Source organism: Macaca thibetana, chromosome 8 (assembly GCF_024542745.1).
Source record: "Macaca thibetana thibetana isolate TM-01 chromosome 8, ASM2454274v1, whole genome shotgun sequence".
Lineage (NCBI taxonomy): Eukaryota > Metazoa > Chordata > Mammalia > Primates > Cercopithecidae > Macaca > Macaca thibetana.
The window spans coordinates 120,177,019-120,193,108 of NC_065585.1; the positions used below are offsets into that span (position 1 = coordinate 120,177,019).

Here is a 16,090-nt window from a genome sequence, read left to right on the forward strand (position 1 = left end):
AAGACTTAGTACAAAAAGAAAAAAGAACGCAAAACATCTCATTAATAATTTTTGTATTGATTCCATATCGAAATAATATTTGGGATATATTGCATCAAATAAAATACATCTTTAACATTGACTTCATCTGTTTCATTCTACTTTTGGAATGTGGCTACTAGAGAATTTAAAATTTCATATGTAGCTCGCATTACGGTTTTATTGGGCAGTGCTTATCCAGACGAGAGGATGAAATGAGTGAATACCTGTCTTAGCACTTTTCACATGCTGATTGTTACTGATCAAAAACAGATTGATACTGATGAATGATTAATAAATATAGGTTCTGTTTTACTTTTAAACATCCAATTTTGACTGGGTGCGGTGGCTCATGTCTGTAATCCCAGCACTTTGGGAGGCTGAGCCAGACAGATCACTTAAGGTCAAGAGTTCAAGACCAGCCTGGCCAACATGGCGAAACCCCTTCTCTACTGAAAATACAAAAAAGAAAGAAAGAAAGAAAAAAAATTAGCCGGGTGTGGTGGTGTGTGCCTGTAATCCCAGCTACTTGGGAGGCTGAGGCAGGAGAATTGCTTGAACCTGGGAGGCAGAGGTTGCAGTGGGCCGAGATCACACCACCGCACTCCAGCCTGGGCAACAGGAGTGAAAAGCTCTATCTCAAAAAAAAAAAAAAAAAAATCCAACATTCTCTTTCACAGAAGCCCACCTTCCACACCAGCCCATGTGGTGTCCAGGTTGCTGTATAAAAGTAGAAGTGATCCTCTTCAAACAGGACGGGGGGCCCAGGGAGTGGTAAATAAATACATAAAACAGGCAGAGTAGGAAAGTCTTTATGTCCATAGCGGAGGGAAACTGCTGTAGAATTGTTCCCTCCAGTCTGTGCACAAGAAAATTATCAGACTCCCAAAGGTTACTGCAAATTGCCTCTTCGCACCTTCTACTTCACTGTCCATGCTGAAAGGTGGGAAAGCTGGAGCCTTTTTTCTTTTTTTCCTTTAGACGGAGTTTTGCTCTTGTTGCCCAGGCTGGAGTACAACGGTGTGATCTTGGCTCACTGCAACCTCCTCCTCCTGGGTTCAAGCGATTCTCCTGCCTCAGCCTTCCGAGTAGCTGGGATTACAGGCACCTGCCACCATGCCTGGCTAATTTTTGTATTTTTAGTAGCGACGGGGTTTCACCACGTTGGCCAGGCTGGTCTCAAACTCCCGACTTAAGGTGATGCGCCCGCCTCGGCCTTCCAAAGTGCTGAGATTACAGGCGTGAACCACTGCGCCCGGCCACTGAAGCCTTTTAAGTTACTCCTTCCTTCTGCCTTCCTGAGACATCTGTTTGGAAATGGACTCAGATAGGGAATGAAATCTGTCCAACCCCTCGAGCCTCCTGAGCCAGCTGCAGGTATTGTTGGAAGTAAGCTGAGTGGACTTCTTGGAGGAGGTGAGACTTGAGGAATTGCCGTTCCCTGTTGGTTCTGCAGAAGTAACTGCAGGTAGCCTGTTCTCCCCTCTGTGTCAGCAGCACTCACTGCCTCAGGTCTTGACAGCCCCTTTGGAGCACCCATGTCCAGCATGTGTTTGGAGGCTCATTACCTTTAGGGCAAGCAGGTGTGTGCAGCTGAGCTGGTGTATTGCCTTGGAAGTCAGCTATGCTGGGCTGGGATCGTGCCTTGCTCTGCCCCTCCTTGGTCCAACCTTATAACCCATAATTCCTGTCTAGACATAAGCCTTGATTATCTGCTAGGGTGAGATTTTCTGATCCCAGATCTTTGTATGCCATAAATTACCTCAACATTTGCCTACTGCCTTTACTACACAAGTGAATTTCAGAGGCAAACAGGCATATAGGCGAGCTGTTTTGAAGGGCACGGGTCAGGTCCAACTACTCATGAAAAAATCCTAATATTCTTACTTCCAGCCTTGCACAATAGGTAAAATTCATATCTAGAAATTCACATCTAGGAGTTTCTTGTTAAAAACGTAAAAGTGCCCTCATAGAAATAACTAATTATTCCTTAAGACTTAAATGTCTTAATATGAAAAATGACAAGGAATGAATTTGTCAGCTTGCATTCCAATGTAATTAGGTCAGAGGGAAAGGTATTATTGATAGGTTGTGAATATTGGAATAGAAATTTATACTTATTCACTCGGTCAATATTTACTAAGTATGAAGCACAGAGCCCCACAATCAGAGGTTCTAGATTCAAAGGAAGGAAAGAAGAAAATTAACATGACTGATTCGATGCTGTGTGCTAGGGATCTTCACATTATTTCATTTAACCATCACACACACACACACAAGGACGGTAATTTCTATATTTGGAAGAAGAAATTGAGGCTCTTAATATAGCTAGGAAGTGGGGAAGGCAGGATTCAGACACCATTTTCTGATTCCAAGACATCCAACATCACCTCTGTACGGAAGCAGTGGTGCCAGTAAATTCCAGGAGGAGGGTTGCAGAGAGGCAGGAGGGCCCACACAATTGAAGACAGGAAGGCCAGAGGTCCCACTCTACGTGCGCTTTGACCTGGGGTCATAGGGTCGACTTGTTTAAAACCACTACAGAGAGGCATGTCAGGTACCAGATGACCACCAGGTCAGATCAGCTGGGTGTGGGCAGAGCATCCCTGGAGATGTCAGGGTCCAGAGTAAACACACATGGACTTGAGGGTGGGAGCAGGCATTTGGGGCAGGTTCAGCCATAATAATCGGATGTAGTCGCCTCCAGCAGACACAGCAGGTAGAGAGAATGGTCCACCCCAGAGAAGAGCATCTTCAGGCAGTCTTGAGAGATCCAGGCAGGAAGCATTATGGAGTTCTAGCCGCAGAATCAGGACCAGTGATGTTGGAGCAGGGTTTCGACAGGGAGGGATTCAGGTCCTAGACCGACTGACCACAGTAGGACAGAAAGACACACAATTCAGCCCATAATAATAGTCTTCTTCACCTAGGACTTTCAGGACTTCAGTGGTTCTATAAGTCTCAGGACAGGGCTCCCACCTCCTAGGAAAAAGTGAGGATAAAGTCAGAAAGTTTTTCCTCCGATTTGCCACTGTGTTGATTCGCTGATTGCTTTTTTTTTTTTTTTTTGAGACAGAGACTTGCTCTGTCCCCCAGGCTGGAGTACAGTGGCATGATCTCGACTGACTGTAAGCTCCGCCTCCCGGGTTCAAGCGATTCTTCTGCCTCAGCCTCCCAAGTAGCTGGGATTACAGGCGCGTGCCATGATGCCCAGTTAATTTTTGTATTTTTAGTAGAGATTGGGTTTCACCATGTTGGTCAGGCTGGTCTCGAACTCCTGACCTTATGATCTGCCCGCTTCAGCCTCCCAAAGTGCTGCAATTACAGGCGTGAGCCGCCACGCCCGGGTGCTGATTGCATTTTATCACAGGTCAGAATGTGTCTACTTCACAGAGATAAAAACTGAAAAAGGGGGCCTGGTTTTCTGGGTGTAATGGAGCCCACTCATTATGCCAACCTAACTATAATCTCTATAATCTCAGAACTTCTGCCTGTGCTCATTCCAGCTGCTTTGTGAGCTCTCAGTTGTTTATAATGACATTGTGGCTCTCTCCAGCACCATCAGCAAAGCTGTGGTTTGCCTGGTCCCCTCCCCTGTCTTTCCCAGGAATGAGGGGTCTACTCCGAGCCATGCATCCCCTGTTATTATCCAACCCATCTTAATTAAGCAGCTAACATGCACCAGGCACTGTGTTAGGCTCGGGGGCCCAGTCAGGTGCCCGTTCACCTGTAACACCCACTTCTGTGTGAGCAATGTAAGCAGAGAGGGGACGACGTTGGCGCCCATGGAACCTGGCATGGCCTCGCTGTTCCCATCCTGATCTGTAGGAGGCAGCGTGGTCACCCAGAAGGCCTGGCAATGTTTCCTCCCTGAGGTTGGAAGGATACCAGTGTGAAAAATGAATCTTACAAAGCAACAAGGGAAAAGCTCAATAGAAAAAGGGGTATAAGGCAGGAAGCTGTAATCTCCAAAAAGAAATACAGGTGGACAATAAGCACGGGGCAAGGGAGAGAAAAAGCTCTACCTCTTTAGTAATAAAAAGAATGCTTGTTAAAACAGAATACCCTCTTTTGCTTATCAGATGGAGGAAAGTTTGCAAACATGGTGATAGCCAGAGTTTTTGAGGTTTGGGGGAAACCTACATACTGCTGGCGGAGGTTTCAACTGGCACAGTCTTTCTGGAAGGCAGTTCATATAGTTTTGCAAAAGTGTTGCTTTTGTACAAACCCTTGGGCCCAGCAATTTCACTCTTAGGAATTTATCCCAAGATTGTGCCAAGTTTCAATTACAACAACGTTTACAGCAGTAAAAAAATTAGAAACTTGATTATTCTGTATCCGTAAGATTGAATACTATGTTATAAAAATCTTATGAAAGAATATTCCATAAGGCATAACGTTTGCAATATGCTGTTCAGTGTGAAAAGCAGTTTACAAAGCAGTGGGTAGAAAATGATTCCAATTTTTAAAAGGAAATGTGTACCAAAAAAAAAAGACTGGAGAGGTTTATGACACAGTTTTGATCATGGTTACCCGCCCCCCAGTGGTATTACAAGTTATTTTCTTACTTTTATTTTATTTTATTTTATTTTTTTGAGACCGAGTCTCTCTCTGGAGTACAGTGTCACAATCTCAACTCACTGCAACCTCCGCCTCCCAGGTTCAAGCAATTCTTCTGCCTCAGCCTCCCGAGTAGCTGGGATTACAGGCACCCAGATAATTTTTGTATTTTCAGTAGAGACAGGGTTTCGCCATGTTTCCCAGGCTGGTCTTTAACCCCTGACCTCAAGTGATCCAGCCGTCTTGGCCTCCCAAAGTGCTGAGATTACAGGTGTGAACCACCATGCCCAGCTCTTATTTTCTTCCTTTTACTTGTTTGCGTTTTGCATATTTTTTTCACCAGCTTGTGTAACTTTCACTATAAAGAACAACAACAAAAAAACTTGAGTAATTTTTAAACGGAGAGGAAAGCAGCTGGGTTTAATGTGTTACAATCCCCCAGAGGAGGGAGTAGGCGAAGGCCCTACAAAAGAGGCAAAAAATTCAGGAGCCCCGTTCTGGAAAAGATTTAGGAGTTGAACACTAAAGCATTCCCACAGATTGGAGAATCCAGGAAAATGGGTAGAGCAGTTTACAAATATACAAATCCAGAGATTAACATGTCTTCGTTTTGCTGAGACGGAGTCTCACTCTGTCACCAGGCTGGAGTGCAGTGGCGTGATCTCTCCTCACCACAACCTCTGCCTCCCAGGTTCAAGCAATTCTCCTGCCTCAGCCTCCTGAGTAGCTGGGACTACAGGCGCGCACCACCACGCCCAGCTAATTTGTGTATTTTTAGTAGAGATGGAGTTTCACCATGTTGGCCAGGATGGTCTCGATCTCTTGACCTCGTGATCTGCCTGCCTTGGCCTCCCAAAGTGCTGGGATTACAGGTGTGAGCCACCATGCCCGGCCTAATATGTCTTTTAAAACGTTGCAAGACCACGTATTTTTTTCATTTCTGTCTGGGATAGGATTAGAGGATCTGGAAGTCTCTGAAGCCCTTGGGGGATGGGGTAGGAAGGTCAGGGGAGGGAGATAGACAGGCTGGGGGCAATAGAGCTTTGCGGTGGGGGACAGAACCCAGGTCAGCCTGCCACCGCCTTCAGATCCTGGCTTGCACTTACCGTGAGCGCAACCTTAGGCAAGCTATCAAACTTCTCTGTGCCTCAGTTTCCTCCCAAGGGTAATAACGGTGCCTACCACATCAAGTGAATTAAAACACTAGAGCGTTGAGAACAGTGCCTGCACGTGGGGGTGCTTTATAATGTTAGCTGCCTGCCAAGCACTCTGTGTGACCTTTGGCAATTCATTGGCTTTCTGTCTTTAATTTCCACAAGATGAGGATACATTTAAAAATTAAAAAGCAACCCCAAAACCTAGCTAGGCATGGTGACGCATGCCTGTGGTTCCAGTTACACGGGAAGCTGAGCAGCTGAGTAGGAGGATCTCTTGGACTCAAGAGGTTGAGGCTGTGGTGAGCTTTGATCGCACCACTGCACCCCAGCCTGGGTGACATAGCAGACCCTGTCTCAAAAAAAATAAAGACCGGGTGCGGTGGCTCAAGCCTGTAATCCCAGCACTTTGGGAGACCGAGGCGGGCAGGTGGATCACTTGAGGTCAGGAGTTCGAGACCAGCCTGGCCAACATGGTGAAATCCCGTCTCTACTCAAAATACAAAGATTAGCCAGGCGTGGTGCATGCCTGTAATCCCAGCTACTCGGGGGGCTAAGGCGGGAGAATTGCTTGAACTCAGGAGGCAGAGGTTGCAGTGAGCCGAGATGGCGCCACTGCACACTCCAGCCTGGGCAACAGAGCAAGACTCCGTCTCAAAAAAAAAAAAAAAGAAAAGAAATATAAAGCTAAATTGTTTTGTTATATTCATTCTGATGATCTTTGTCTTTTGATTGGAGTATTTATTTTATCTAATGTAATTACTCATATATTCGAGTTTAAATCCACCATCTAATATTTTCTATTTGTAAGAATTGTTTCATGTTACTTTTTCTCTGTTTTATTGCTTCAATTTTGGATTAATCAAGTATTTTTTAATGCTACCACCCCCCCTTATTAACCTGTTAGTTCTACTTTTAGTAGTTCTTGCAATGATTCCTATAAAGATTACAGCATGCATCTATTAGACTTCCTAAAAATCTAATAGACAATAGTACTTTTACCACTTCCCCAGACAACACAAGAACCTCAAACCACTTGAGCTCCATTTAATGCCCTCCTGCCTTTCGTGCTATGGTTGCCATACATTTTAATCATACGTATATTTTAAACCCCACACAGGATGTTTTTCCTGTTTTACACACTCGAACTTTACTGAGATTTACCTACATCGTTTCCCACTTCATACTCTTCATTCCTTCCTACGCCTCCATACTGACATCTGGGATGATTTTTCCTTTAGCCTAAAGAATTCCCTGTAGCATTTCCGTCTTGTGGATATTCTGGTGACAGACTCGCTCCTCTCTTGTTTATCTGGTATGTCCTTATTTTACCTTCATTCTCTTCACCGGGCACAGATTCTGGGCGGACATTTTTTTCTGCCCTTTGAAAATGTTGTGCTGTTAACGTCTCCTTATTTGTGTTGAGGGACCAGCTGTTAGTCTTTCTGCTGCTCTTTCTAAGGTAACAGCTTTTCTACCCTGACTGTATTTAAGATTTTTCTTTCTGTCTTGTCTTCTCTGCAGTTGGATTTCGATGTGCCCAGATGTGGTTTTCCTTGTAAACTACACTGTGTGGGCTTGATGAATTTTGTCATTCTGGAAAATTCTAGGCCATTATTTCTTCCATTATTTCCTCTGCACATCATTTCTCTCCTCTCCTTTGGTATTCCATTTATGGGAATGTCAGACCTTCCTATGCCCTGGCTGCTAGAGTGCAGCTCTTCAGGAATGCATCTGAGAGCCTGGGGCTGTTTAAAGGGTCCCTTTGTCCTTGGCAGGTTCTGAACTCCCAGTCTCCCCGGTCCCTGGAGGCTGCCTGCAGCTTTGCTTAGCTTCTCAGCCTGTTGATCACTGCCGTGGAATTGGCGAGTGTGTTCTGGGGAAACACAGAGGCAAATGTGAGCCTCACCTCAATGCCCTTCCCATCTCTCTGGATTCTTGTCACCTTCAGTCCTTGCTGCCTCGGTAACTTTCTCATGTCTTCAAACATATGTTTTAGTATTTTACCTTCCTTTTCTAGTTGTTCTTGGCAGGAAGCTTTATCTACTAGAAGGTAGCCTGACACATCCAGAGGCAGATGCGTTGCTGAGCACAAATGACAAAGAGGTGGTTTCTGTCCCTTGAGCCTGAGGGTCCGGTGGCAGAGCCAGACATGACAACAGTGTAAAGCACAAGCAAAATGTGATGTCAAAGGGAAGCAGAAAGACATTCAATCTGATAGGAGGACCTGGGAAGGTCTCCGTGAAGAACAGGAAGGATTGCACCATGTGCCATTTGGAGGGGAGGGGATGGAGGCACATTGTTCTAGGTGACAAAAGCTGAAGCTGGTACAGGCTGATATGATGGGACGTGTGCCATGGGCAGGGCTGGGGTGAGGGAAGGGAGACACCATCGTGGGAACTGAAGCAGGGGAGGTAGGTGCGTGCCACACATAAAGGCTTTTGTATCCAAGCTGAACCAGGACTTTTTATATGGGATGGCAGATTGGGAGTGACCCACTCTGGCTTTGCTTGCACTAACTGTGCAACTCTGGTAAAATCTCTAATCCTCTCTGGTTCTTGATTTTGTTGTAAAATACGAATCCTGATAGTACCTGCCTCTTCCACTCCCCAAGGTTCTTGTGAGACATAGGTAAGCTTGAGGATGCAGATGTGCTTTGATGGGAATGGTGCATGGCCAGGACCCTGATTCCCTTCAGAGTCACACCACTAGCGGGTCAGGCTGTGCATTGGTCAGTTGGTCAGGAGCTATCACAGGAACCCTCCATCACTTTCTGGCCTTGTTTGTTAGTCACAGGATGAGGATGGCTGGCTCTCTGGCAACATCAGAAAACTTTCCAAAATCCTCAGTTCTGACTGTCCCCCAAACTCCAACATCTCCACTCCAGCCTCCTCTTTGGGACACTGGCTGCTGCTGGTCGCCCAATAGATATGGAACTGCCTCTCTCCAAGGCAGATCATCCCTCCATGGGCAGCTCTGGACAGCTCTGACTACAGGAAAGTTACCCAGACCGTCCTCGAAGGTAGTGTGCCATGACCGGAAGAATATGATTAGCCTACTCTGCATAGGGTTAAAATAAAATACCTTATGCCCCCACCTAAGTTTCCACCTGCTTATCCTGTTTTACGGCCCTGCATCTTTCTCTGAGACACACGTGCGGTCCTTTTGCAATAGTCTCCTTTTTTCTCTGAATTACGAGGGGACCAAGATACACAAGGTCTTCTTGCTAGGTGATTTCACTCGGGAATTCTCAGAGGTAGGTTCCACCAGATACGATGACCATGACCTTCAGGATTTTAAAACTCGTTTAGCATTGCAGCCCTCAAAGCTGACAGGAACATTAGAATTCATCTAGCAAATGCTCCTGTAGTGTTTTGGGGTGCCATTCATTTAATGGAGGGTGGGTGTGTTGAATCTCCTGCCCTCGCCCCTTCAAACCTGCTCCTTCTCCACCAGCCCCCATGTTCTAGGAGACCGGCCCATGCAGGCTCCCCCAATGGGCTCAGCTCCCTTGCCACTGGCTTTGAGTTGCAGGGGGCTGGGTTTGCCTAATAGGAGGCACCAGAAAGATTCAAAGATGGGAGGAAAGGGAGTCAGGTATTTATTCTCCCTCCTGCATCCCCGCCGTTGCTGTGGGTTGGCTCTGAGACTCTCCAGTGAAGGCTCCTAAGAGACAGCTCCCTCTGCCACTCTCCAGTTGTCACCCCCCAGGCTCCCTTCAAGCCTAGGGTGGTCACAGCCCCCCTGAGTCACCAGCCCTAGGGTGTGACACCAGCCTTTGTTAGTTCCGCAGAACTCTGCCTGCATGTCCGTAGTCTTAAAAAACTCTCCGCAAATTAAGTTGGAGTGTGCTCTGTTTCCTGCCAGGAACTCTACTGGAAAAAGCATTCCAGAGAGTTCGGGAAGACGGTGGGTAAAGGAGGTGGGACCTCCTAGCCCTGCGTGGTGAAAACGTCAGGTAGGAGTGGGGCTGGATTGGTGTCGAGAATGGACGAGCTTTCCATATTAAGCCAAGGGGTATGAAATCTCTCGTTCTCCTTGTAGGTCTCCGTAGCCCCACGTTCTCATCCTAACACCTCTCTCCTGTCTTCCAGAAAGCTCCTGCTGCTTCCGTACCCCGCCTGTCCCTCCCAGCTGCTCAGGGCCCCCTCGTGGGATCATCAGCTCGAAGACAGGGATGGAGAGGCCTCCGTGCTCTCGCCTCTGCAGCTGCCTGGCTGTGCTGGCCCTCCTGTCCCCCCTGAGCCTGGCACAGTATGACAGCTGGCCCCACTACCCCGAGTACTTCCAGCAACCGGCTCCCGAGTATCACCAGCCCCAGGCCCCCGCCAATGTGGCCAAGATTCAGCTGCGCCTGGCCGGACAGAAGAGGAAGCACAGCGAGGGTCGGGTGGAGGTGTACTACGACGGCCAGTGGGGTACCGTGTGTGATGACGACTTCTCCATCCACGCTGCCCACGTCGTCTGCCGGGAGCTGGGCTATGTGGAGGCCAAGTCCTGGACTGCCAGCTCCTCCTACGGCAAGGGGGAAGGTAAACATTCTGTGCTTTGGATCTGAGTGCTGTCACCTGGCAGGGCCCGGAGCTGCCTTCCCTGAGGTCAGCCTGGGAGAGGAGGCTGCACGCACTGAAAAGTGTAAACTCTTGGTGATGCCCATCTAGGGGCTGGCATCCTTCCGAGCACACGCAGGCTGCACCCTGCAGTAAGGCAGGGGTGGGGGACATTTGAGGAGGGGCACAGTAAGTGACCAGCCATACCGATGTGCCCAGGACTTTCCTGACTTTAGCACAGAAAGTCTCACATCCTGGGAAAACCTCAGGAAAACCAGGACAGTTGGTGACCCCACATATGGGGTGAAATCGGCCTGTGCTCCTCTCTCTACCCCATATTCCCTGCCTGGGGGCTGTGCCAGCCCAGGGGAAGTTGCACTTTACTCCAGATCATTCCCTGTTAGGAAAACCTCTTGCTCTTCCTCACAAAGGCTCCCATGTGCTTGAGTTCCCTGACGCCTCCCGCTGTCCTGGCACGTGGAGTTCCTCATTTTAACACTAACCTGCTATTGCAGGCTTGCTCACGATAGGCACAGGATGCTTTGGATTTTTTCGCTGTTGGTTAGCCTATTCTTTCCTCCCTGTGAGGTTCAAATTTATTAATTTTTTTTTTTTTTTTGAGACGGAGTCTCGCTCTGTCCCCCAGGCTGGAGTGCAGTGGCACAATCTTAGCTCACTGCAAGCTCCGCCTCCCGGGTTCACGCCATTCTCCTGCCTCAGCCTCCCGAGTAGCTGGTACTACAGGCGCCCGCGACCGCGCCCGGCTAAGTTTTTTTGTATTTTTAGTAGAGACAGGGTTTCACGTGGTCTCGATCTCCTGACCTTGTGATCCGCCCGCCTCGGCCTCCCAAAGTGCTGGGATTACAGGCGTGAACCACCACGCCCGGCTATTAATTTATTTTTAAAAATTGTTTTAAGAGCTGGCCAGGCGCGGTGACTCATGCCTGTAATCCCAGCACTTTGGAAGGCTGAGGCAGGCTGATCACTTGAAGTCAGGAGTTCGAGACCAGCCTGGTCAACATGGGGAAACCTTGTCTCTACTGAAAATACAAAAATTAGCCGGGCATTGTGGCGAGTGTCTGTAGTCCCAGCCACTCGGGAGGCTGAGGCACAAAAATCGCTTGAACCAGGGAGGCGGAGGCTGCAGTAAGCCGAGGTCGCGCCACTGCACTCCGGCCTGGGTGACAGAGTGAGACTCCGTCTCAAAACAAACAAACAAAAAACCCCCAAAACCTTTGCTTTAAGAGCTTTGAGGCAGGACAGGTTTGAAGCCCTGAACCTAGAGCTCAGTCTGTACTGACCTCTGACACCACACTTTGTAGGAAGACACTTGTCCTCTCCAGCCTCATTTTCCCCATCTGGAAGTTGGGCTCTGTAAGAACTCCTGAAACCCTGACGGTGCATGTTCCCAAATGGGAAAGAGATGAGGGTGGAGGGCATTGTTTCTTTTTAAACATTTTTCCAGGAGCTAAGAGTTTCCCATCTGTGGGTCAGCCAGGCAAAGGAAGCTCCCACACCCGCCCCCCGGCTGAGCTGCAGCCCAGACCTCAGCACAAGTCTGGCTGCTGGACTAAAACAGGGCTGCCCACACTCCTGTCCTCAACTAAAGGGCTAATGCCATGCTGACTGCATAAGAATCGCCCAAGGGAGCTTAAAAGTACAGAATAGCACAGACCTCAACCCACCATAAATCTAGTTTAAAAGATCTGGGCTGGAGCCCAGGATTCTTGTCTCTTTTGGAAGCCTGTAAAGTGACAGGTTTGGGAGTCACTGAAATTGATAACTGTTATCCTCCCTTCCAACTTTCTGTTATTCTAGAAATTATAGGAGAAAGGAAGTCCCATCTCACACATCTCACCTCCATGCAATTGAAAATTTCCTGTTGGCGTAACTGGATCAGGAGACAGCATAGCGTCACATGTTCTCTGCAGCTCGCTCTGGGCTCCCTGGCAGCGATGAGAGCCATGGAAGTGAAGTTAGCAAATGCTGGGCTTTAGAACCCACTTCCTGTCTTCTTTAAACAAATGTCTGATACTTCCACATCTCTGTTTATCTGACTGGCTGAGCGATCCAGGGGTAACCTCAGATTCATGTTTTCCATTCCAGGCTTTCCAACGCTCATTATTTTATAACAAATGCTTTCCAGTGACTGGGTATTTTTCCAGTGACAATTTTATTTCAACCTCAATTTAAAACTTACCTGTTGTCAGACAAGGGGGTTGTGGTTTTTCCCTATTAGGAGCAGGCATGGGGTAGTAGGAGACAGGTTTTTACCCAGGTGGGACTTTGCCATCCAAGCATGGTGAAGAGTGAAAAGTTCAAGGAGTGGCGGGAATATGAAAGGGAAGGATTAAACTCATGGTCCATGGAGACTGTGCTGGGTAAGGAGGGTGGTAATACATGGAGAAGTTGTAGGATTGTGCATAGCTGCTGTGATCACTGGATTGCGGGTCTCTGTTCAGATGGAGACACAAGAAGTTTACTAAAAGATGAAGGGAGCTGTGTGTGGGTACAGAGCAGGAAGGGTGAAATGGATATTGAAGGGTACAATCTCTGGTAATGACAGACCATGGGACAGCGGCTGGAGCAGGATGGAGGACAGTCCCTGAGAGAGGAGGTATATCAACGAAGAGACCAGGAGTACTGGAAAGGCCATCTTTGTGGACATGGAATCCATCAAGGGTTTTAAAAGGAATAATGTCAAAGAGAGGACAGGAAGAAACAGGTGCCTGGAAAAAAAAAAAAAAACAAAACAAGCAAACCCCGTCTTGTGTTCAAGGCTTTACGAGTTAAGCAGCTTACGTGAAGTGGTGCTTGGTTTATGACAGGAGAGACCTTTTACATCTAAATGTATTTGAATTTCACCAGCATCAGTCCAGATCTTTATCACTGGGTACATGGTGCCCACTTAGTAAATATTAGCTAATTGATTCATTTTGATTTGGCAGAATAGGAAAAAGAGCTGGCGAAACAGTTCTTGGTATAGTGAGTACAGAATGTGGCCAGCACCCAGGGCTTGCTCCGGTGGGGGTTAGGGGCTTCGTGTGCCGGTCACACTGTGGATAAGGCTGCCCCTCCAGGACCCCTCAAGCTCCTCGGAAGTTCAGGCTGGAGTAATGAAACCAGGGAGGGCACCAGGGACGTTCTGGGTTTTCTAGCCTGGCCTGTCCACAGATTGTTCTCCCAAAGCATCTCTGAGCTCAGGTAAACCGCAGGCCCTTCTAGGGAGTTCTGGAGGGAGCAGCTGTCCTGTTTCTCAATCCCTGGTCGAGGTTATAGCAGCTGAAGCTAAGGTGGTTGCTCTCCTTCACCTGTCTTCAGAATCAGGAGGCTAAGCCTATTCCCAGTCACATCCCTCGTTCTTTAGACCCGAGCAACGAAGCCAGCAATAACCACATTGTGACCCCACAGAGTTTTTTCTTTCCTTTTCTTTGAGACAGCGTCCTGCTTTATCACCCCGGCTGGAGTGCAGTGGTGGGATCTAGGCTCAGTGTAACCTTCGCCTCCCGAGTTCAAGTGATTCCCGCCATCTCAGGCCCCCGAGTAGCCGGGATTACAGGTGTGTGCCACTAGGCCCAGCTGATTTTTTAAATTGTATTTTTAGTAGAGACAGGGTTTTGCCATGTTGGCCAGGCTGATCTCAAACTCCTGGCCTCAAGCGATCTTCCCACCTTGGCCTCCCAAAGTGCTAGGATTACAGGCGTGACCCACTGCACCCATTTGCAACCCCACAGATTCTAATTTGAATAGTTTCCATTGTCCTGGGCTCTGGCATTCCAGCTGAATTTCATTTATGATTTTTACTTTCCTAATGATCTGTTAACTTGTATATATATGTGTGTGTGTATATATATTTATATATATATATTTATCTCTTCTTTCATCCGGCATTGTAAGGAAAGAGTAAGATAAAATTTGGCTTCTATTGAATGGCTTTCTTGTGGTCCAAAGTTTGACTCTCATCTTGTGTCCCAAGGACACGGCTTTCCTGGCAGTTCTGAGGAGGCATCTCCTGGATTTTACCTAGAACCACCCTGCTTTCCAGCAGGCAGACCCAGAAGCTGGTTGCATTGGAATCAGAGTAGTTAATAAGCACAAAACCTATAGAAGAAAAAAAAAAGGGCCCTTTGCAGTGGCTCATGACTGTAATCCCAGCACTTTGGGAGGCTGGGGCAGGTGGATCACTTGAGGTCAGGATTTTGAGACCAGCCTGGCCAACATGGTGAAATCCCGTCTCTACCAAAAAAATACAAAAATTAGCTGGGCATGGTGGCATGTGCCTTTGGTCCCAGCTACTTGGGAGGCTGAGGTGGGAGAATTGCTTAAACCTGGGAGGCGGAGGTTGCAGTGAGCTATGATTGCACCACTGCACTCCAGCCTGAGCGACAGAGTGAGACACTGTCTCAAAAAACAAAAAAAAATTTTGTTATGAAATCAGGCCAAACGAGTATACCATGCATGGTGATGCTGTCTTGCACTAAGTACAAATTCACATTTCTACCATCTAAGTAGAAATTGACCAAGTATATGTGGAAGGGGTCCATGGAAAATTATGGGGGTCCATGGAAGATTCATAAGAGAGCAGCTCTTTGGGGCAGGCTCCGTAGGGTCTCTGGTTTGCAGCTGTTCTCAGTTCCTTTGATGATGCACTGGTGGACTTCCAGGTCCTTAGCGAGGGGGGTTTCTCTCACTGCAGATGGAATAGGGTGACCCTGCTTTTCACCATCTCTGTCACTTCAGCAGCTTTGCGACAGAACGTTCCGCTTAGAATGTGGAGGGTCTTTTCCGTTGCTAGTACTTAGCAAGACAAACATTTGGTTTGTTGTTGAGACAGCAATCGATTAGGGAGTGTATGTTTCAGTGGAGCTTGACTGCTTGGAAACCAGGCCAAATTGAGAAGCCAGTTGGAAAACCTCAGCCCAGATGTTTTCAATTAGCTCTTTGTTCTCCACAATGGATCCAAGGTGCTGTCATTTGGGCCCTGACCAGCAACCGTGAGAACAGACACGTTTCAGCAGGGCCTGGACATCAGGAGACTGGCCCCGGGGTCCTTCTTGACCTTGAAGACCCTCTGTTTCTCTCCTTGGTTTCCTAATCTCTCCAATGGGAATGTTTTTGTTTGCTTTTCTCTTACATCATAGAAGCAGTAGAATGTATTGTTTTTCTGACGGACTGGAAGAAGGAAGGGGAAAAGGAGGTTGAAAGCGTACCAGGCACATACATTACCTCATTGAGTCTCCATGGCAACCTCTTTGCTCGGCATCATTAGTTTGGCTTTAGAAATGAGAAGCAGGTGTGGTGAGGCAGTTGCCCGCATCACACAGTGCCCCAGTGTGTGGCAGATAGAACTTGAACCCAGGTTGGTTTGACTGTCTGCTGCTCCAGACTCCTAAAAGGAGCTGTGAGAAAAATGAGAGGTTTAGTTTTGTTTTCTTTCATTTTTTCAGCGGCACTTATAAAAATCATTATTTGAAAACCCTCTAGTACTTTATGATTTTTTAAAAAAATTATGGCAAGATGCGCATCACATAAAATTTACCACCTTAACTTTTTGGGGTTTTTTTTGGAGACAGGGTCTCACTGTCACCCAGGCTGGAGTGCAATGGCACAATCACAGCTCACTGCGGCCTCAACCTTCTGGGCTCAAGCAGTTCTCCCACCTCGGCCTCCTGAATAGCTAGGACTACAGGCATGCGCCACCATGCCCAGCTAAATGTTTTGATTTTTAGTAGAGACGAGGTCTCGCTATGTTGCCCAGGCTGGTCTCGGACTCCTGAGCTTGAAGGATCCTCCCGCCTTGGCCTCCCG

General features: G+C 47.6%; 1 protein-coding gene across 1 annotated transcript in view; it reads left to right on the top strand.

Moving 5' to 3' along the window:
- The window catches only part of LOXL2 (lysyl oxidase like 2), a 99,576-nt gene that overhangs the window by 19,477 nt on the left and 64,009 nt on the right, over positions 1 to 16,090 (top strand). The window contains exon 2 of the mRNA XM_050801394.1: positions 9,827 to 10,264. Coding sequence (XP_050657351.1) covers positions 9,910 to 10,264 — 355 coding nt within the window. The 5' untranslated portion in view covers positions 9,827 to 9,909. The remainder of the gene's footprint in view (positions 1 to 9,826; positions 10,265 to 16,090) is intronic.